Below are 20,657 nucleotides of genomic sequence, written 5' to 3'. Positions count from 1 at the left end.
AACCAGTGTTGTGGAATTTGGATGCTGGTACCGTGGTTTCTTCAAAGGTACTCTAATGACCTATATTTCCGTCAGCGCTAGGTAATGATGATACCTCGGTTGACAAAATCTACCTGATGCCTACTAGTTTGTACCTAGAAAAGATCTAGTACGCCGTAAACGTCGATTCAAATCCAGAGGTTTAATTGTCCAAGAGTATGGGTTTTCTTCGTATATTTTTCAACACTCATGTACACAACGAGAAATTTATGCGAGCTTTTAGTTATCAAATCTACCGTCCAGGCATTTGACTCTGATGTGTTTATCCTTCACGTACAATTGTTGACCTTGGGACGTGGTCGTGTTGAACCATTCCCACGCAATCTCTTCTGAATCTGGACAAGCATTGTCTTTGGAAAACACCCCTCGAAGGGGCGTGGTAGATAATTTGGTTGACACTTGCCACACGCGACCTTTGGGGTGATGACTGAAGAGGAAAAGGTTTTTCATTTCATCCATATACAAAGGAGCCAAAAGCCCATACGCCCAAGCATTAATTTTGGTGAAGGTGCCGGTTAGATATTCCACAGCTGATGGAACCGTGGCGTTCAGATAAGTCAGATGATAGATTTTGAACCTGCGGCAGTTACATTCTACTGGCTCAAAGGCCGGAGGCATGCACTTGAAATCCAAAGTATCGTCCATAGTCCATTTGCCAGTTCCCCCGGGAGACGGCTCTGAAGAGTCGATATAAAGACGAGACACGTTCTGCCCTCCGTTCCTTTCCGGGCATTGTGTGTCATCGTTGCCGTACATTTGGATGCCGGCATGGGGCTTCCGGAAATCAGGCCCAACCAACCATTCGGAGCCAGTAAAGGTGTAAAACAAGAATTCCTTGGTGGCATTGTTTTGGTACACTGGGCGCCCTTGATGCTCGCCCATGAACTTGAAAAGACCGGTGCGTTTGTTTTGCCACACTGCTGCATCCCCATCACTGTTTACTAAAATATTTTCGCAAGAATCTTGACAACCCAAGGAGGACAGAAGAGCGCTGGAACGCGGGTTCATGACTGCGTGCATTTCCTCGCATTTTTGGTCACACATGTAACAATGAGCATCACCCAGACTCCAAGCCGGACATGGGGGTTTGTCACACTTATAGGGTTTGCTCTCGACGGCAATGTAATCCCTAATACAAGTGAGTTTACATTCCGTACCAGCGCCGTCGCCCGTGCAGCTTACAGATCTAGCATGAAGAGTCCGGGTCCAGTGGGTCTTACTCACAAGAACACTTGGATAGCATACAGGCATATGGCTCCACTCCAGAGCATCCTTACCGTCAAACGCACTCTTTCGTTGGCATTTGATCTGGTTGGGGAAAGCGTTGTAGTCACCACGGCAAGCAAGGTTGACAACCAGCCCCTCAAAGCTCTGACCTTCCTTCATAACAGTCACAAGCCTTTCGCCCTCAAGAGGGGGGCAACTTTGAGAGTTGTTGGAAACGAATACGTAATATGGCGATGCAGCCTCTTTATCCGAAGAAATAAAGGGCGACGCGTACGGTCCATCTCCGGTTCCACCCCCTCCTGCCGAGGCGTACCCAATGCCAATGCCGATGAGAAGAATGCACAAAATAATAATCACTGACATGGTGACACAACCGGCCCTGCCAATGGGGGGTAATTTTTGGGTCACATGTGTGCCCAGGTCGTCAAGTTCATCCTTCATTCTTTGGAATGAAACCATGATTGAATTTGATAATGGTAGATAAAGGATCACTGGGACGGGAGAAGCTAGATGCAAGTCATGAAGCACACCGACGAATAACTTTCAACTTGTCCAGAAAAATGACTTTCCTCGTGTGATTAGATTGGAAACCAAATGTCACCACAATGAGATGCCATAAAGTATGAGAGTGATAAATTTCACATAATTTGTAGTTGCCAGTCCACAGAATATCGATCTTTCAGTTCGTTTTTCAGGTCTTTTCACGTTCTTTCAAGAGCTTCGTCGCCTAGGTGTTTGATCTATGGTTTTCTTTCTTCGTTCCCTTGTGCGGGACTGCGAATTGAGGAAGATGGTTAACCTTCTTTTGGTTCAGCAGTACTACAATAGTGCCACTTGGTTAGTGTGTGACTTCTTCACCACTGTCTTATTCGCTCTCACATATACACTCACACACCACGATGGATGGAGTTTGTCCTCCGCCAACCAACTGGAGATCTTCTTCGACTTGGGCTAGCTCCAAAATGCCGCCATCACCACAAATGGTATGAAGCCTCTTCACAACAAATGTGTGGAAGAAGAAGAGACCTGATCAGCTTCAGGTTGGACCTGTTCGAGGAAAGATCTAAGACTGTTGCTGGGCGTCCAACAGAATCAAGCCGAGTGAGTACGGAATACGGATGCCTGCCCGGTTTCCTGCATTCATCATGCATCGCCACGAAGAGAAACTTGGCAACGAACACAAGGGGAAGAGAAAAAGGGGGCCTTCAATCCATCTAAGTATGGGTCTTTCCAGATTCTCCTCTAGGGTGTGTTGGCCTGGCCTAGTGCCTGAACAGGTTGTTCAGTGTTCACTCGATTCACTGTTGTCCGTCGTAAGTTCGGCCGAGGGGGGGGGGGGGTCTGTTCAGGCCACTCATGGCATGAGGGCCTCAATCTTCGAGTCAAATCCTATGACAGAGAACGAACTCCAACAATCTTGGGGCCAAACTTTACATCCGGGGGGGGGCGCTTTCAATTCCAAAACTTGGGCTTTTTGACGGATTCAATTTCAAGGAAAATCAAATGAAAGGAGAACTGCGAAGCATGCTTACCAGTATAAAAACGTCTACATTTTAGTCCTTACTTAATTGTTTGGAGAAATGACATCGAGTCAAATGCCTTGTTCGTTTGTTGGTTGGTTGTGAGAACATCTAAACAGAAGGTCTGGTGCATAAGGAGGGCCGTAAGGAAGCAAGCTGAGTCCATGGCATTCTAAACGACAAGGACGCCATTCCATGGAATCATTCTTTGAAATTGCCTCTCCGTCAGTTCTATGCCACATTGACCTTTTCAGTCCAAAGAGAATGAGAGAATGGGGAAAAGCGAAGAATAGGTCTGTTTTGAAAGACCTGGTAGTTGACTGGAGTAGAAGTGCATTGATGCATCTGAGCAATCAAACGACAGAGCGAAGAACGGGTTGAATTCCGGTTTCAATGGGCTTCACGCTTTTTAGTTTTGCTTTTGAAGGTAAGTTTGATCTAGTTTTACACCAATGGACAGATAGAATGAACCCATTCTTGGCCATTATTTCCATGTTCGAAACGACGAAGCCACTGCCTCTTACGTAAAGGCAGAACAAAGCCTCTTAAAAGTAGGTCAATCATTACTGCCGTGAAATCCGACTACATTCTCACACAGGAAGTGTGCAATGGCGCTGGTAGTAAAGAGCTGTACCGCAAATGTGGGACTAAAGCTGAATACTAGTGCTAGTGCAGATACGTAAATAACGCAATAAAATTAACGATACCAACAGTACGTAAGTTCATGTCCGATTCTTGACAAATAGGGTCAATGGTCTTCCTGTGGATCTCCACCGCAATGGACTCTCAGCAATGAATCCGTTGGCTTTAGGCTCACCTAAGATGAACTTCACCTTGTATAACTCCTCCAACGAGCGATCTCCCCAAGCATTGAATTTCGACAAAAGACATTCTGTTACAATGAGTTTCGCCAAGATATACTTTGACACTTTGAACACATTCGTCAACTCTAGTCAAAAGTAAGATGAGAATGTCAATGTCTTTGTCCTATTAATTGTGCTGATGACGAGTTAAGCTCAAAAGAATTGATGTTGGACTTATTGATTTAATTCGTTTGTCGTCTTGACAAAAAATGTCTGAACTTGAGCAAAATGAAATAAATTCATCAAATACAACCAGGGATATATGTCATGTTTAACTCTGAAGATGAACATCAATTTCAATGTGCGCAGAAAACTTGCTACTTTCAGGTCTAGTTTTGATCAAAAGTATGAAGACAAATGTTCAAGATAAAGTATAAGTCCATTCAAAGCTTTGGGGGCTTGTGTGAAGTCACGTTTTCATTAAAGAAATCATGTCATGGCATTTGTTGTAATCAGATTGGTACTAATGAAATGGTTTCCACTTCTCCACAATTCGAATGGATGTAAGGGAATTTTACTATGGATAATTTGTGCTGTTTACCAGAACGTATAATTCTTCTTATGTACGTTATCCCTCTTCCCAGCACTACTCTAAGGTTATCTATTTGTCAATATATTTACCATTTCAGATACTCACGATTGACATTCTGGGGGCTCAGAGACTTGGTTCATTTGTCAGAAATCTGCGTCCTTACCTATAACTCGTTTCAATTTCAATTTACCATGTTGCAAGGGAATTGCTGCACAATCCCCATTCCACAAGTTGATTAGAGCACGAAAAAGAAAGTTGCGTTTTTTTACGTTTTGTCATTTTTGCACCAGAAAGCTTATGAGATAATGCAAGAAAAGTTTTGTCATAGTAGGGAAGTAATTTTAAAATTGCAAGAGCTTCCAGGCTTGCAGTTAAACAAGGGTAAAAGGTTTCCACTATTTTCGACAATTTTACAGACAAAAAAAGGTACTTAATTTGCTAAAAAAAAAAAAAATAACGCATTTCTAAGTAACAAGCGCCATACTTATGAATACCTCAAGCACTGTAGCTTTCAATGTCAATTAACAAATGGTCATCCAAGCTCAACCCATTTTGTTTTCAATCAAACTTTGATCCAATCAAAGAGTTGTCGATAAAAACCGTTCAGGACGGCCAATGCCTAAAAAAGGACACATGCTTGGAGGCTAATTTTTGGCCCCTCATGTTGTTCGCATCCGCATATTGACATGAAATCCGGTTTGTACGGATATATCTACAGTGGCGGTTGATGTTCATTATTTTGCTTTCATTTCCAGAAGCCAAGATGCAAAGAAAGCGAAAAGAAAAAGTGTTGACCATAACTCATAATTTTACATTTTAGTTGAAAAAGGTTTTTTCCACTTTAGGCATCAATCAAAGATAAAACGATCTTGAATGGCTTGAAGTGTTTTCGCATAAATACCACAATCTGCGAAAGTATTTCTGTTCCATCCGTACTCTTTCATATCTTTGACATGAAGATTAAGGCAAAGGATTGGCATGGTTGACGGGTTTAAAAATTGACGGTAGAATTGCATCTTCCTTGATAGAGTCAATGCAAGAAAATGCTCTTTTCAGTGCGAGGGCGTCGACTCGTTAATAATTTCATTTAATTGGGATCTGCTCATCGTAACCATGACGACACGATATGCATTTCTGAGCTCTTTGTGCTCCTCTTGACAATAAACCTCTGCCAAACAACCCTATATAAAGCAGAAAACCGTGACATTTGACCTCATTAAGCATGCAAGAAATAATCGAGGTTGAGAATCCTATTTCCTCCAAAAAAGTTTTTCTTCTTTTTGTTTCCGTGCCCAGGTGCTCATAAGCTTTAGAGGAGAAAATGCAAATAAGTGTTTTTTTGGTTTATTGCCCGGTTGTTAAGCCCTGCAACCTTTTTACGAAATGTAAAAGATATGATTTGATAGAGGTAGAAGTAGAGGATACAACCACTTGTTATGAATAGCTTGCGTAATTGATCTTTTGAGTCTGCCGATTGATGAATTATGTGTGTCTGAGTTATGGTAGTTCCATCCTTGGTAAGCAAAGGAAAAGTTGAGCATGGAGTCATAGACAATAAGTTGTCCTGCTTGGATGTATATACTTTATGTCGTCTGTTGAGTTGAGAGGGGCAATTTTGTTAAAATGTTCCATTGAGGCGATGCATGCGTAGTCGTGCTTATTGTTTAACATACTTCGAGCAACGTGCTTTTGGAAGATAATTGATTGAGTGTAAAGAACCCAGTTCTTTCGTGGAGCTTCTTGATAGAAACCCGGTCCTTCACTTTGATGCCCAGAATGAGCAGAATGCTTTTAAAACCAACCTGATTATTGCTCGATGCTCCCTTGTATTGCCGAAATTATATGCTGTGAAATATTAATCGACAGCAGAGAAGTTTTGAGATCATTAATGATTCCGAAAACGTGCTCAGATGGTGCTTTGAAATTTGGGACAAAAGCAATTAATTTCATAGCGCTTAGAATTAATTAAGATATATTTATTCTTTAAAGGAAGAATTGCTTCAACAATGAGCCCTTGAGCCTCTGAGCGGTTTAGGGATCAATCTATCTTAATACCTGGTTTTTTATTTTTGTTCAAAGCAATCCCGATCAAATAAAAAAGATGAGAATGAGAATCTGTCTTTTTGTATTGTGTATTGCTTAGCAACTATGGCACAGACAAGTATCCGATCGATTTTTTTCGACTTCAGAAAAAGATAGTATCATGTCATTGCTCGTTCTGTGCACAAATATGGCTACTGACGTACTTCTTGTCGTCTGAATGGTTGCACACTTTTTCGACTTATGATATTTTTCAACCTTCCTTGAATAAAAGGTCACGCCCATTATTAAGATATTTCTTGATTTTCAGCAAAATTCTCCAAAATGAAATACAACATCAGTCATTGCATTTTCCGGATGAATTCTTTATTCACGAGTCCTGCTTTTTCAAATAGAAAATCGCCAAAATCGCCCAACCTCTTAAAAGTAGTCTTCAAATGCAATATTTGACATAACCTTCAAATAACAAAACCTTGTCCTTGCAATCTAAAAATATGCCTTTCCTCGTTCTTTCCTGCGGATCAAGCTACTCCTCTTTCAACACAGATGTTTTGAGGCCCTTGCACGTCATTGCTTCTCCAACGCAATGCTTGTCCTCGATTTCCACCTTTGCTCGGATGCGGGATCCACCTTCCAAACAAGCTTGGGAAAGAGGTCCAATGTTCAAGATGCTGCGACGTAAAGATTACCTTCCCAAACGGGAATGTGAATGTGAAACTGCCCGTGTTGGTCACGCTGCCTCCTTGACCGCTCAGCTACACTAGCTCCTCAATACGTATGAACAGGATAAATTTGATTTGTTTAGAAAGAGGAGCTGAGACTGAAACAGCCAAAAATCCATTGAATTCAGTCAAAATTACTTCAGCTTTATGAATTAGCAAAAACTGGTTGGATTAGATGGCTCGGACAATATAATCATACTTCTAAGGAGTTACAGACGAAAAACTTGTCAAGTGATTCATAGACGGAATAAAGGACCAGCTTTTTTTCCAATCTTCGTTAACACCTAATGCTTATATAGACAGGTTGAGACAGTATCTGGATTTTCATGGAAAACGATCAGTTTCGTTCCCGTACTGCACAGTCATATCCTGTTGAAGTGGAGAAGAGGCGTCATAGATACGAGACATGTGCACGAAGTAGAGCTTCGAATAATGTAACCAATTGATGTCATAAGGAAATATGGAGGAGAAAGCAGGCCTACCTGCGCCTATGTAAGTCAGTGGGGCACCTATGTAATAGTGAAAAAGGGCTCTCGATAATGACAGACGAGGAGGCTGCCAGAGAGCACCGACAACGGACTTGGCGGTAGTTCGAAGGCTCACACGTTCTGCGGGTCCCTTCTCATCAGAAGCGAGGTGATGAGGGTCCAAGACACATGTCATTAAATTGTTGCCCAGATCAAAGATTTCAGTCAAAGCAAAATGAGCAGCACATTCAAGTTGGAGCAACTCTTTAACCAGTGTGACACACGTGGAACAGGCTTCATTGACCAGAAAGAGTTCCGGGATCTGTGCCGAGGCTTTGACATCGATAACAACGACGCAGACATCATCTTCTATGACCTGGACCACGATGGAGATGGTAAGATCAGCTTCGAGGACTTTGCATTCGGATTCAGGGACTTTGTCACCCCTGGGGCTCGACGGGGTAGCATTCAATTGGGCTTGGAATCGCCTGGAACCAATAAGAAGGTGCAAGCCTTTGAGAATGGCCAACCAATTGGATACCTTGAAACCTTAGGTGAGCTCCTCTTTTATTAGCTTTCTGAGCTGTAATGGGATGTTTGTTTCTTTTCTTGATTCGACAAGTTTCCTATCATTTTAATCGTGTTAGCGGAAGCAAGTCCTAGAACATGACACCTCTGTCGCCATTCATTCCAATCACGAATCAGTTCTTTGAATTACAGTTCAGATACAGTGGCTGCCACATGTTCCTAGATATAGTCAGTTACGACTTCGAGGTTTAGCGTGCATATATTTTTTTTCCGATTGCATTATACCTTAAATCTTCTTGGAAGACTTGATGAATGTCATTGGTGCCTTTTAAGCTAGAAACCATTACCAAAACAAAATCGCGATTTTCTATCAAAATTTCCTCATATTATACCTAGATGTTGAAGGGAGACGGAAACAAATGCAAATGGAACGAAAACACTCGGATGCCCAAGCAGCTTGGCGCAACTTTGCCGATCACTTGGGACAAGATGATATTAAAAAGTTTCTCGGTGTGAGCAGTGACAAGATATTCACACTATATGAAGAATTACAAGCCAGTGACACACCCCCACATCTCGTTTCTCAATTCGAGGATGTCATCTCGGCCTTGATGGCCGATGTCAAAAACATGGAAACCGAAACGAAGAAAATGGAGGAAAAAATGTCGAGGTTCGTCAAAACATATGATTAAGTAAGTTATCTTGTGGCATCTATTGACAGTTAAACTATTGAATTTTCAGAGAACGAGAAAGCCATACAGCCCATTTGAAAAACATCGAGGCTGAATTGGATGCCCAAGTTGCGAGGGTGGAAAATGCAGCGCGAGAAAAAGCCCGACGAGACCACGAGAATGAGAAGCGCGAAATTCAGGAGAAAATGGAAGTCGAGATGGCCCAACTTCAATCGCAACTCAAGATATTTCAAAAGGTGGAAATGTCTTGCCCAGACAAGGCATTCATTTACCTTTTCATTCATACGTTTGAATTGAACTTGGTTTCTTACAGATTGATTCTTATCTGACTACCGAGAGCAAAGAAGCGAATACCAAGGAAGCGCAACAAAAGCTGAATAGAGCCATTTCTGAGAACCGCTCATTAAAAAATAATCTCTCGGATACCCAAACGAACATTGCTCTTCTACGTTCGGAACTAAATCAAATGAGAAGCCAATACGACGCCAAATGTTACGAGCTCAACGAGTAAAAACCTATCTGTTTCATGAATGGACATCCACTGTAAATGTAACCTGGGTTGACCTTTATTTTACAGGGAACGAGAAACGAAAGTGGAAGTTTTGTACGAGTTCGATAACTTAAACCGTCAACTTGATCTTCTAAGGTGAGTTCTAAGAGACGAACAGCTTTTGGAACACATGACCTAAACGAGCCTTGTAACCCTTTTAGAGACGCCAATCATAAACTCCAAGATACTAACGATGGCCTCCGGAGTGTTGTGGATGTGACCAGTCTCAATTCTCCACGGGTTTGCAGTCGAAACGATCTCACCAATCTTTTTAGTAGTGACCTGCTTCGAAATCCCTCGGATTCGGATTTTTCAGACAAGATTCACACTCAACCATTAAAACGACGCAAAAGAAGGTGAGGAAACATGTTTTGTTTGTGCATGAAATAAGCTCGATGGTTTCCCTACATGACTAGCATATGTGGGACTGCTTAATTACGTAACATCATATGACCGTTTCTAGGTTGCATTAGTCACTCATGTAGGATTCGGTTGGTCTACGATCCAACCAAAAGACAAAGGCCTAGCCAGCATACGTCAACATATGTTTTGTCTTCAAAAGCTCAATTGTCACACTTGTTCCATGAATGTCTTGAAGGTTACCTTTGGATCTAGAACACACCCTTGACACCATTACGGGGCTCAATGTTAAAACATTCATTTCTCCCTTTTTTGAACCGAAAAAGGGGGGTCAAGGCCTACGCACCCTAATTGAACACGCTATTTAATTTGTCTGCAAAGTGAACCAAGATTATGTACCCCTACTGACTAGCACTCTTAACGTCTATTCATCTATTGTCCACAGATGTTTCATTTCATTGTTCTAGAAAACATCGATGTGAAAAAAAAGACCTTGTTCATAATTCTAGAGTGTATCAAGGAAGTGGTGCCCATGGGGGAGCAGGGAGCCGATCGCCCTCGGACCGAGGCAGCTTGTATGACTCAGATTCCTTGCGTTCCAAATGTTCCACCGAGAGTCGGCCTCGCATCTCGGATATTCAGTTTGGAATCAGGAGACTCTTGGATGATCTAGGTGGGGCGTATGTGTAGCGCACAATGGCACCTGTGTCTGTCGACCTCTCACTCGGTTCAAGGACACATGTTGTTTTACTGCTTGTCTCCCTTAGCACTTTTTTCTCAAGGTTACGGGGAGCACCTTTTCCGAAATGACACAAGTGATAGCCATAGTGATAGCTTAATGTTCCAGATGATAGTGGCCACTCGACTGTGCCCAATGACGATTTGGAATACGAAACCCGTGAGGCATTGATGCAATTGGAGAGTGCCACTAGAGAAGAGGACATTTCACCAGGGGAAACGCCTCAAGGATCACTTCGAAGAAAACGTCAATTTGAACAAGACCGGGATGTTAGCGAGGTCAGTGATGCCGAAGAGCCGACTCCTGTCCAAAGTTCCAACGGACAAGGTCAAAATGGAGTGGGCGTGACACAAAACGGGAGGGTATGGCATCTTGATAGCCTTCATTCGCGGGGTTTTGTTCCCTAAATTAAGCCATCTGTTCGGATCTCGACACACATGTCTGACTTGTTTTTCTCACCCAAGATAACTTTCCAAAGTCTAAACTAATTACGTCTTGTGTGCATAGACTAGTTGTTTGTTGCTCGGGAATGTAAAAGTCGTTCTGATCATTTCAGGTTTCGGTGGAGGATCAATCCTTAACTGATCATAGCGTTATGAGAAAGCAATCAGATCCAAGGCCAGTGGCTGGTTTAAGCTCACCGCTCGTAGCCGTTTCCCTGAGAGATCTTGAGCCCACGGGTCCACCAGATCGCACTTACAAAGTGGTCTTTGCGGGAGATGCGGCAGTTGGTAAGACCAGCTTCATTAATCGCCTCACAAAAGGTGTCTTCCTGTCCAACTTGAGTTCCACGTTGGGAGTGGATTTCCAAGTCAAGACAATCCGAGTGGATGAGCGGAATATCGCCATTCAATTGTGGGACACGGCAGGTAATCAAATATTTATCAATGTTAATAGAGGTATATGTCTAATGACTGTTTCTTTAAATGACAAAAATTCTGACTAACTCATGCTCAGTGAAAGTAAAATTATACTCTGATCGAACAGAACATGCGAACTTTCCCTTTAAAAAACTTTAGAGTATTTTTGAACCATGTTTAGATAAGAATAACACCCTTACTCACTAAATTGGACCCGAAATTTTTGGATTCAGTTGAGGACCTTTTCAGTCCATTAGCAGTGGTGATACTTATAAATTGTATTACTTTCTAGAATTAAATCAGATTGCTTCAGAGCGTTTGGTAGATGATTAAAAAAAAATTAGATCATCAGGAGAATTCATTTCAAGTCCCAAAACGTTTTGTAACAATCCTTACAGTTGTAAATCGTATTCGTGAAATTTCTTCAATAGATGGCGCCCTAACCCTTAGAGCAAACTAGAGGCAAAAATAGATGTTAAACAATTTTGATTTTGAGTGAACTCTAACATGATAAAGATCAAGCAGAGGGTTGGAATCTTCCAGTTGTCCCGGTAGGTCATAAAAAAGGCCTAAAATTAGTACAAAACGTATAATTGTAGTTTTTTGACGCTAGGTGGCTTTAGCCAGTATAAGTATAAAATAGTATGGACCACTTATGCTTGACAAAGATATTACAGTTGCTTAGTTCACTATGTGATTGCGAGGTGATTCTTCAACAAATGCACGGAGGACCCTATAGCTTGTTAAAAGTCTGGTGTTCTCAAACAATCTTCATAAAGAGGGTGGGTACCAATGGTATCTGCTTTCATTGTTGGAAGAGAAAATTAGCCGTTCCACGAAGTCAAAAGCCAAAGCTCAAAATACATCACGCACAGAATAGAACAACCTTCAATTTCAAGTATACCTGAGAGAAAGGCCAAGAAGCCATGGAAAAAGTTTCCAAGCATACCAGAATAGCCTACCAACCAGGAAAATGCTTGGAAAATCCCAAAAGAACCACTGAGAAAACTCCCTTTCTCATCCAAGTCATCATGCATGTTTGTTTCCAGGGCAAGAACGATTTCGCTCGGTGACCCGAAGCTACTTTCGACGAGCAGATGGGGTTATGCTTTTGTATGACGTGACAAGTGACAGATCGTTCATGTCAGTGAGGCAATGGATTGACGCCGTGGACGTGAGTGACTTCAAAATACACCTTGATTTCAGCCCATATCCACACAAGACACAAGTACAAAGCCAACTTGTTCATTGCAGGACGTGTCTGAGAAGAGAATTCCAATCATGCTCTGTGCCAATAAAACCGATTTGCGGGCAGAAGTGAACGCAAGTGGTCGAAGGTGTGTGACCCATGCCGAAGGTGAACGCATGGCTCGCGATCACAGTGCGATTTTCATTGAAACAAGCGCCAAAGACGGTCAAAATGTCTTGGACGCCTTGGTTCAATTGTCAAGGTATCCAAGTGGGCATGGGTTCAAGCTCGGTTATGCAAAGATGCTTGAAATAGCAACCTCTTTTTGAATGTTTTCAGAGACATGTGTGCCACTGAAGATGTCGAGGTTCAGACTTCAGCCTTGAAAATCCGGGACGAGGGCAAAAAGAAGAGTTGCTGCCGATGAAAGAAGAGCAAATAACAATACAGATTGTTTTCGGTTGAATTCGTACTTTACGATCCTGTACAGAATGTCTATTTATTTTGAATCCTTTTTTTTAATATAAGACATATTGTGACCTTGCCCAATCATTTCACTTTGCTGCTGATAGCCTTGAGTCGATCTTTAATGAGGCTTTTTAATGTACGTACACTTCTGTATGAACCAAAACTATTGTAGACCACAATACACCATCAAATGTAATCGCATGCTTGGGAAAGTCGATATGGATTAGAGTTCATTGACAACCTCCCTACGACACTAATGGGGGCCAATGGTGTTTGACGTCAATAAGCGCTTGACTCCGAAGGTTCTTTTTTGGAACCAAATCTGTGGTATGATCCAGAACCAAGGTTCTATCTACTTCAGGAATTTGAGAGATGGAGCGCTCTATCGACAGAGCTTGTACCATGATGACTAACTATAGTGAATAATGACGAATAACTAAAGATGAGAACGCAAAGAAAACGTATTTTCCCCAGGTTCTAGAGAACCGATGACTTCATTTGTGGCTCTCGGGATAGACTTCAGCACATGTTTATTTCCCCCAGACTTTTCGGGATCACGATGGGAACGCATGAACATAAAGGACAGGTGGGGAAGATGCATAAGTCAGTAAAAATTGGCAGTGTTTTTCGTGCAGAATTTCCTCCTCCTTCTTTCAGGGTGCCTTTTGGAGTTTGTTCAAGAATTTGCAACACTCCGATCTTCGAATCACCATCGCATTTCTTGCGAAAGACGCACAGGACAAAGCTTGGCTGACTTTTACAATTGGAGCAAAGCTTAAGCTAATGATAGCATTTATTCATACGGCCATACGTCATCCCAACCATCATAACGTTTTCCAAACAGGACAAATTGCTCTCCACTCTAATCTTAAGGAAGTTCCCACTCCTGTGCGATTTTACCATCACTAAAAGTTACATGATCGAGCTTTTATGACCCCGATGGAGCGAATCTGTTGCCATTGGCTTTCCCACAATCCAAGCCTGTCTCCGTAGGTCTGAAATTCGAGTCCAGAAAGAGTTCCTGCGGACCGACCGATGAATGCAGAGAGGTCGGTCCAACAAAGCCCGCCAACAACGCTCTGAGCCACCCGTCCCAGAAACAAGGCTCAGGTTCAGCTGTTGAAGCAAAGGCTCCAAAATCTAAAGAGGAGGAAGAAACAGAGGAAGGAGCGGAAGCAGGAGAGCACATGAGAAAGGCGAGCGAGCGTTGGGAAATGGGAACTGAAGCACTCGGCGAGAATCGAGTGACAAGTTGTGGAGAAAAGGCCAGTGGGAACGGACGGACTCTGAAGGGTTCAAGGTCTGTGGAAGATAGGATAAGATAGGAATCCAGCGGCATTGTCGTCTAATTCGGGGTTCAGATTGGAACCAAGATCAATTAGTGGGCTCCACAACTTTGAGACGCATAACCAAGAGGTGAGATAATAAGACTGAAACATGGGCTTAAGAAAAACCTTAGAGTGTGATTGATGACATTTTTGAATTGAACAAATGTTGGAATGATGATTTTTTTAACATTTGAACACCTGATAACCTAGTCGCTTGGCTCCCGACTCGTGCGAGGATTAGCTATGAACACTATATTTTGGAGATTACTCTTAGTCTAAGCATAAATTTTCCTTGTGCCAAAATCATGGCCGTGTCCTTGTCATTACAGGCTTCTAGAGATAACAACTCGTCTCCAAATTACCACCACATACAAGTCGAAGCTCAGGAAGCCAAACATGGCCTTGGGCTTGGGTCAGCATCATTGTTGTCGCTTCGATTCCATACCCGAGGTGCCTTGCAACGGAGCTCTTATCAAAGTAAGACCTCTTTCCTCGTTCAACACGATGATTGCATTAGTGTCCTAATTGAATGTACGTCTGTATGTTGGGTAAATGCTATTTTTATGGTCCGAAACTGTACCTTCAAAGAGCAGACTCATCGGCACTTTAGACCTTGATAACCCTTTTCGGGCCTTCCTCCATTTGGATAATGGCTCAAACATGACCTCTCATCAAAGAAAAGCGGGAAGTGAAGGCCCATGGCAACAGATCTAAGCCACTTACGTTGAAACAAAACGGCCCCAAATACATGTTCTGATAACTCCTCACGTCATCCACCCGCTCAAAGAGACACGAGGTCACTGTAAAGCTAGGCAATCGCACTTGAACACCACCCACGTAGATTTGTCACTACCTTAGGAGTTCCACGGAAACCAAGCCTTTTTCTATTTTCTACAAGATGAATTGGGAGAGCCTTGAATGAGTCACTGGCTGAGAAATGACAAAGATAGCTCTTCCATGGGCTTGACATAGTAGAGTATATAACTTGGGAATGACATGTCAAATATTTGTTCCAGGTTCATTATGCTGGGGCTTACATGGCCTCCAACATCCCAATAAGGTCACGTGCCTTCAGCACAGGGTCATCAGCGTCAGACTCGACCCCAAACCAATTAAATCTACGAGCAGCCAGAAATTCTGTGGACGAAGAAGATGATTCATCAGATGAGGAGAAACTTGTGATTCTTCGAAATTCCAGTGGCAGAACGAAAGACGTCAACTCCGGTACGGCAATCATTTGACAAATGGTTAGCTTACTTGGATGTTTGTTGTGATTCTTGTATTTTGTTGCAGGAGGTTCGCCAAGTTTGGCCCCTAAGATTGAAATTTGTGGACGAATTGAGTGGCTTGGCGAAGACGTGGACGAAGAGATGACCAATTTAGACATTGGAGATGCCGTTTTGGTCCTACCTGACGACGAATCGTTCCAGTCTTCGGAGTAAGATCTGTTCATATTTGCTTTGGGCACTCATGACTGATGCTTTCTTCGTTTCTTGCCCATCAGGTACCTGGAATATGTTTCTGTGTCTAAACTGTCAGATTTGGTTTTACTTCCCCAAGCTCTTTCAATGGAAGCAGCTGTACAAATACCCACCGGAGCTTATTCTGTGCTCCCAGTGCTGAAATCGGTCCGAGAACATTGTCTCAAGTCCGAGTAAGTTCACTCATATGCGTTGAGTACTCGAAAACATTGCTGACATTGAATTAGTGCAAAAGATGCACAATACTAAAGTACATTTTTTCATCTCCCACTTCCAGATACAAAGATCCGCCCAAGGCTTTACTGGTGGGAACCGATGAGTTGGTGCGATGGGCCATTTCACTTTGGCCGAATATTTTTGGAGTTCTAGGCGATGGTTGCCAACTCACATTGGCCCTTCAAGACGATTCCTCGTTGTGGTTTGAGAAATTCCATGAAAGGTGCGGATGTTAAAGGAGCTGTTTGAAGAGTTGGCTTTTGATGCGCAATTCTAAATCTGCCAACTCAGACTAAGATCAGCAAAATACCGAACTGGAACATGTTTTCATGTCGTGATATATTTCAGTATCAACCTTGTCCAATGGGATAACGATGTCTATGACGCACAACTCATTGAACGAACCGAGCAGGTCTGCCACGGAAAAGTGGACATCATCCTTGATTTGGAGGGCTCCCCAAAGTTCTTCAAGAGATCCATGAGTTGCCTTAGAACGGTAAGCAACATGGTCCAATCAAAATTTGAGTTGTGTAATTGTAGGATTTTTATCGAGATTGTTTTCATGCTTGTGTGAGAAACCTCTTGAAATTTGATTTGTTCAATCAGCATGATTTCTGTATCTTGAGATCAGACTCATTTGTAGTCATTGACGTCTGTATATTATGTGCTTCAGAACGGCCATGCTTTCATTGGAAAATCGACGTTGAATTCTTCTATGAAGAATTTCATAACCAAGACTTTCAAGAAGGACGTTCATGTCATTTACGTTGACAACGGCACAACTGATGATTTCCAAGAATTGATTCGAGCTGTCATCAACGGACAGGTAAGAAGACGAATTTTCAAAGTCAATAAGGAAGTCATTGTTGAGAATGGATTGATAAGTCACACTGCTAATTATTTATTCCAGACCCAAATGTTGCCATACCAAGTTTTTACCACAACTCAAGCCGGTGAAGTAAGAAGAGCCTTATCTTCGCACTCAAGACCCTTCCGTCCCATTTTTAAGCTGATCGAATAACCCTTGATATCTACATGACACACTTGTTTATTGTTGACCTTTCATTTATGAAAAAATAAATGAACACGTTGTTTAGACTTTGGCCTCGGTAGATCACATCTAAGTCTGTCAGAGCTCAAATTTGACCATTGGCGGCGGGGTTGGCTTGTAATCTTCAACAATGATGACTTCTTCCTAGAATCAAAGCATATAGACAATTTTGAACAAACTACAGACCTGTGTGTTTTTCTGTTCGTTATTTATATGACCCTCGAAATTTCTACTGAGTATAAACTGTTACCTTTTCATCTAATTTGGGTGCCTCTAGGGCCTTGGATTCCACAAAGTCAGGATTTGATTCAAATTCCTTGAAGCTCTCATCGATCCTGGACAGAAGGGCCTTCTCATGCTTGAGTCGGTTAAAGTATTGAACCACTTCGTCCCAAGGTTGAAACCATGAAGGGTCAGCTCCTTCTTTGGTCTGGTAGTATTCTCTGTTCAAAGTCATGTCCTCGTCTTCAGGATAAAATAGTAAATACGATTCCACACATTGGGCAGCGCTCTTTAGATCTCCCACTTGGAAATAAAGGGAAACGAACATATTAACTTCAATTACTTTAGATATGCTCTAAACTTCTGTCTTTACATTTTATTCTCAAAACTTCAACTTGAAGTTCAAGGAAAATCGTTGCAATTGCTATCCAAAATGTCTTTTTAATTAGAAATTATTCTGTCCAATAAATGTTGAATAAATTCATGAACCATTCATTCTGGGAGACAATGAGTACAAGTGAGAAAATTAAGAAAGTCTGCTTTGCTATTTACGCACATGCCAAAAACGGTGGCCACAGAAGACTGTGACATGGCCTAAGGCAATTATTTCAGAGATATTTTCAAAATTATTGGTCAAAAAGAGATGAAATTTGGTTGGTACACTTACTCATGAATAATGTAATGTATCTAAATTACATCAATTGTCAGTTGCACTTGTCAGGTCAAATTTATCAAGGTTTCAAGCTATTACTTAGCAATAGCAAGTTGAATGGCCCAGTTTTCTTCACATTTGGTCACCCAATGACATGATAGCATCTTTGAGACAACCTTTTAAAATATAATACAATCATGAACTCAAATGATTCTTTGTTGCTTTTGTGGTGCTGTTTACCCTAGAATTGTATATTAAGTGACTACAATTACACATGCTTATTTTGTAAAAAATATTTTCCTGAATATTTTGGTCCTTGATGTATTCTAAGAAACATATCATACCATTCATAGCTAACATGGCATCACACAAAGCAATAAAAATACTTCATCTGAGTTGTTGAGATCAAAAATGTAGTTGAGACATAAATGAATAGTCGTCAAGGCGCTGTCAGGACATTTTGATTGCCAATTTTGACGACAACTGGACCCTTCTATATGTAATAACTATGCAGTTTCTCTCTATTTGCTCGTGAGATTTGAACTGAAAGTGCAACTAACAAATAAAAAAAAATTCGATTTCCCATATTATTGATATGATGTGCCGTCAAGTGTTCCTTCAATTGACAACCTATACTTTTTAGAGCAGCAACTGGCTTTTCTCATTAAACAAATTACTCCTCTCGATTATACGACCCAAAAACACATCAAAACGAGGCCCAGTTGAAAGTCACCTAACAACATTAAATTACTGCAGGTCTTGAAGAACCAGTCCGAAAAAGAAGATTCTGATCAAACAACGAGGTTATTGAACACTCCGTAGGTCCAAATCAAGAGTTACTTGTTCTCGTAAAGGAACAAATTTGGTTAACATACCCCTTAAGGAAATCCCACCCCCCATTCGTCATAGCCTATCTATCACCTTTGAAATATCCAATTTGGAGGTAATGATAAGTGAGAGGAAATAGGCCCTCGATCACTTCCCCGTCGAGGTTTTCCAATTTGCCCGGACATTTAAGCTTGCAACGCAGACAGAACGTGAAATGATCTGGAACAAAAGGAGTTGGAGAGCATGAAGCCTGGGAGACTCAACACTGACCAAAAAACGTGCTCCGACCATCTCTTACTGGCGACGGAGGTGATAAAATCTGGAAACCAACCCATGTCGAATGGCTTCTCGCAATCGAATCGACAATCTTCTTCGGATTCCAAATACTTGGGAATGACTTGTTCCATGTTGTCGATCACTTGTTGCCAGCTCTCATCCCGATAATATTGAGCAGCGTCCATGAAATATTTCGTGTATTTCTAAAGGGCAACATATTTAGAACACTGTTAATCCCTGGAATCTGTTCGCCCTTAAAGATCATAATTCGACCACATTGCTCTTACTAGCAACCGTTTTCAATACTGGAGTCACTTTTGACTGAATGAATCCCATTTAATATTAGAAGCAATTTGGCAATGTGTGCTCTTTTTCCAATTTGCTAATAAATCTCAATGCCTCCAGGTGAAAGAAAATTGAGGTCTATGTCTCGGATGAGATGAAAAAAGTGTGCCACTATAATTGTTCAATAACACTAGTCTTGAATGAGAAGTTCCATTTACTTGTCTCTAGGCCGTGATGAGCCCTAATAAACTTTTGATGTGTAAGGCTAGCATTTAAAACACAAATCTTACCAGATTTTCCAAGTTAATCACATTGTCTTTGACAACTCCGGGAGAATTGATGTAGTAATGAATATTGCTCAGCATGATATCGCTATTCGGGTGCAAAATGTGATAAGTGAAAGCGGCATCGGCTGCTTTGGCATACTCCGTCATCTGGGCGAAAGAACAATCGGTTATTGGACTACTGGAAAATTTAAAAAAAACCATAAACCCAAACCTGATAGTAGCAAAGCTGTAAGTAGTTGTAGGTTTCCAATTTTTCCATTTCTTTTTGCATCTCAGTCGGAATTTGGTTGTACTTGTCGGACTCGAAACCCTTTCGTTTGCAACGCATCAAACACAAGGTTTCGTTCACGAAGGTTTCAAATACTTCCAAGTATTTTTCTTTCCCTCCGGACTTGGTTCCGGCGTATTCTTTAGATTCAGCACGGCAAACCTTTTTACACCTCAGCACCACCTGCTTGTAATATCGGTAATCTTCAATAGCCAAATTGAAGTTTTCATCACAGTTCTTCCAATCATTGGCAAGATAGGCCTCTTTGCCAAATTTAAAGTAATCCACAAAGGTCCATTCACTCCTACCGCCCTCTGCACCCAGTTTTGCCCCACAAAGACAAACACACACAGCCACTAAAATTTGATAATTAGCCATACTCTGTATCTATTCCATGCTTTTTCTCTTCCACTAAGTTTAAGACCTAGTTGTTGAAGTTACTTCAGCGGACGAATCACTACTCAAAGAGCGTTCTCCCCTCATCTTTCCCTCTTGAGAGCCGGTTAGGAACAGATGTGTGAAGAAAACATTGAACTCTTCCAGGCATCTGGTCGCCTGACTCTGCATCCGAGGACTAACCCTTATGCTGAACGACTTCGTGTTTTGTTTGTGTGCAAGAGTGGCAAAGCTTGTTCTTTCCTTTTATTTTGGGGGATCTAAAGTTTGTGGATCGGCTCTCGGATAAAAAGAATCATATTTGATGTCTTGGCTTCCATCCAAATTTCCACTTATTAATTTGTTGTAGGCCAGTGCGGTTTTTTCTTGGCATAAAGATGTTCACGTTGAAAACCTTGTGGAACACATTCAGTACTGTTTGGTCTACTGAGTCAACTTGGGCGATGATCCAGATAATGGATCCCAAATGCATTTCAATCAATACCGCTTAGGTCTGGCTCCAATTTGATCAAACTTTTACTCTTGTATCACACTTGACGGGAGTTGTAAGGAAAGATTTTGTTCCACGATT

The 20,657-nt window shown here is 41.7% G+C and overlaps 4 protein-coding genes across 5 annotated transcripts; 2 read left to right on the top strand and 2 right to left on the bottom strand.

Annotated features, from left to right (window-relative positions):
* Nucleotides 1-180: 180 nt before the first annotated feature.
* LOC131887061 (uncharacterized) lies at nucleotides 181-2,492 on the bottom strand. The gene has a single exon (XM_059235554.1). It carries the CDS (start codon nucleotides 1,723-1,725, stop codon nucleotides 259-261), a length of 1,467 nt encoding a protein of 488 aa, XP_059091537.1. The 5' UTR covers nucleotides 1,726-2,492; the 3' UTR covers nucleotides 181-258.
* A 4,977-nt stretch (nucleotides 2,493-7,469) lies between these two features.
* On the top strand, nucleotides 7,470-12,872 carry LOC131886484 (ras and EF-hand domain-containing protein homolog). Of its 2 annotated transcripts, none has more exons than XM_059234845.1 (12): nucleotides 7,470-7,964; nucleotides 8,335-8,608; nucleotides 8,680-8,866; nucleotides 8,944-9,137; nucleotides 9,208-9,276; nucleotides 9,342-9,536; nucleotides 10,050-10,213; nucleotides 10,388-10,557; nucleotides 10,836-11,148; nucleotides 12,189-12,313; nucleotides 12,394-12,590; nucleotides 12,668-12,872. In XM_059234845.1, the coding sequence occupies exons 1-12, from the start codon at nucleotides 7,646-7,648 to the stop codon at nucleotides 12,753-12,755; spliced, it is 2,295 nt and encodes a 764-aa protein (XP_059090828.1). In that variant the 5' UTR covers nucleotides 7,470-7,645; the 3' UTR covers nucleotides 12,756-12,872. The 2 variants fall into 2 exon arrangements, with proteins under 2 accessions (XP_059090828.1, XP_059090827.1); XM_059234844.1 differs by having other exon boundaries at nucleotides 7,472-7,964; nucleotides 10,388-10,641.
* Nucleotides 12,873-14,020: 1,148 nt separating this feature from the next.
* Nucleotides 14,021-16,919, top strand: LOC131886487 (uncharacterized). The gene is made up of 9 exons (XM_059234849.1): nucleotides 14,021-14,212; nucleotides 14,454-14,601; nucleotides 15,141-15,348; nucleotides 15,418-15,562; nucleotides 15,629-15,778; nucleotides 15,883-16,044; nucleotides 16,170-16,317; nucleotides 16,495-16,647; nucleotides 16,732-16,919. Exons 2-9 carry the CDS (start codon nucleotides 14,521-14,523, stop codon nucleotides 16,840-16,842), a joined length of 1,158 nt encoding a protein of 385 aa, XP_059090832.1. The 5' UTR covers nucleotides 14,021-14,212; nucleotides 14,454-14,520; the 3' UTR covers nucleotides 16,843-16,919.
* On the bottom strand, nucleotides 16,852-20,335 carry LOC131886485 (cartilage-associated protein-like). The gene is made up of 6 exons (XM_059234847.1): nucleotides 19,634-20,335; nucleotides 19,426-19,569; nucleotides 18,873-19,053; nucleotides 18,668-18,793; nucleotides 17,123-17,397; nucleotides 16,852-17,016 (listed from the first exon to the last, which is right to left on the bottom strand). The coding sequence occupies exons 1-6, from the start codon at nucleotides 20,066-20,068 to the stop codon at nucleotides 16,951-16,953; spliced, it is 1,227 nt and encodes a 408-aa protein (XP_059090830.1). The 5' UTR covers nucleotides 20,069-20,335; the 3' UTR covers nucleotides 16,852-16,950.
* Nucleotides 20,336-20,657: the final 322 nt, after the last annotated feature.

This window comes from Tigriopus californicus, chromosome 9 (genome assembly GCF_007210705.1).
Source record: "Tigriopus californicus strain San Diego chromosome 9, Tcal_SD_v2.1, whole genome shotgun sequence".
Taxonomy (NCBI): domain Eukaryota; kingdom Metazoa; phylum Arthropoda; class Copepoda; order Harpacticoida; family Harpacticidae; genus Tigriopus; species Tigriopus californicus.
The sequence above is the reverse complement of the archived record's forward strand: the minus strand, read 5'-3'. Positions and strand labels throughout refer to the sequence as shown.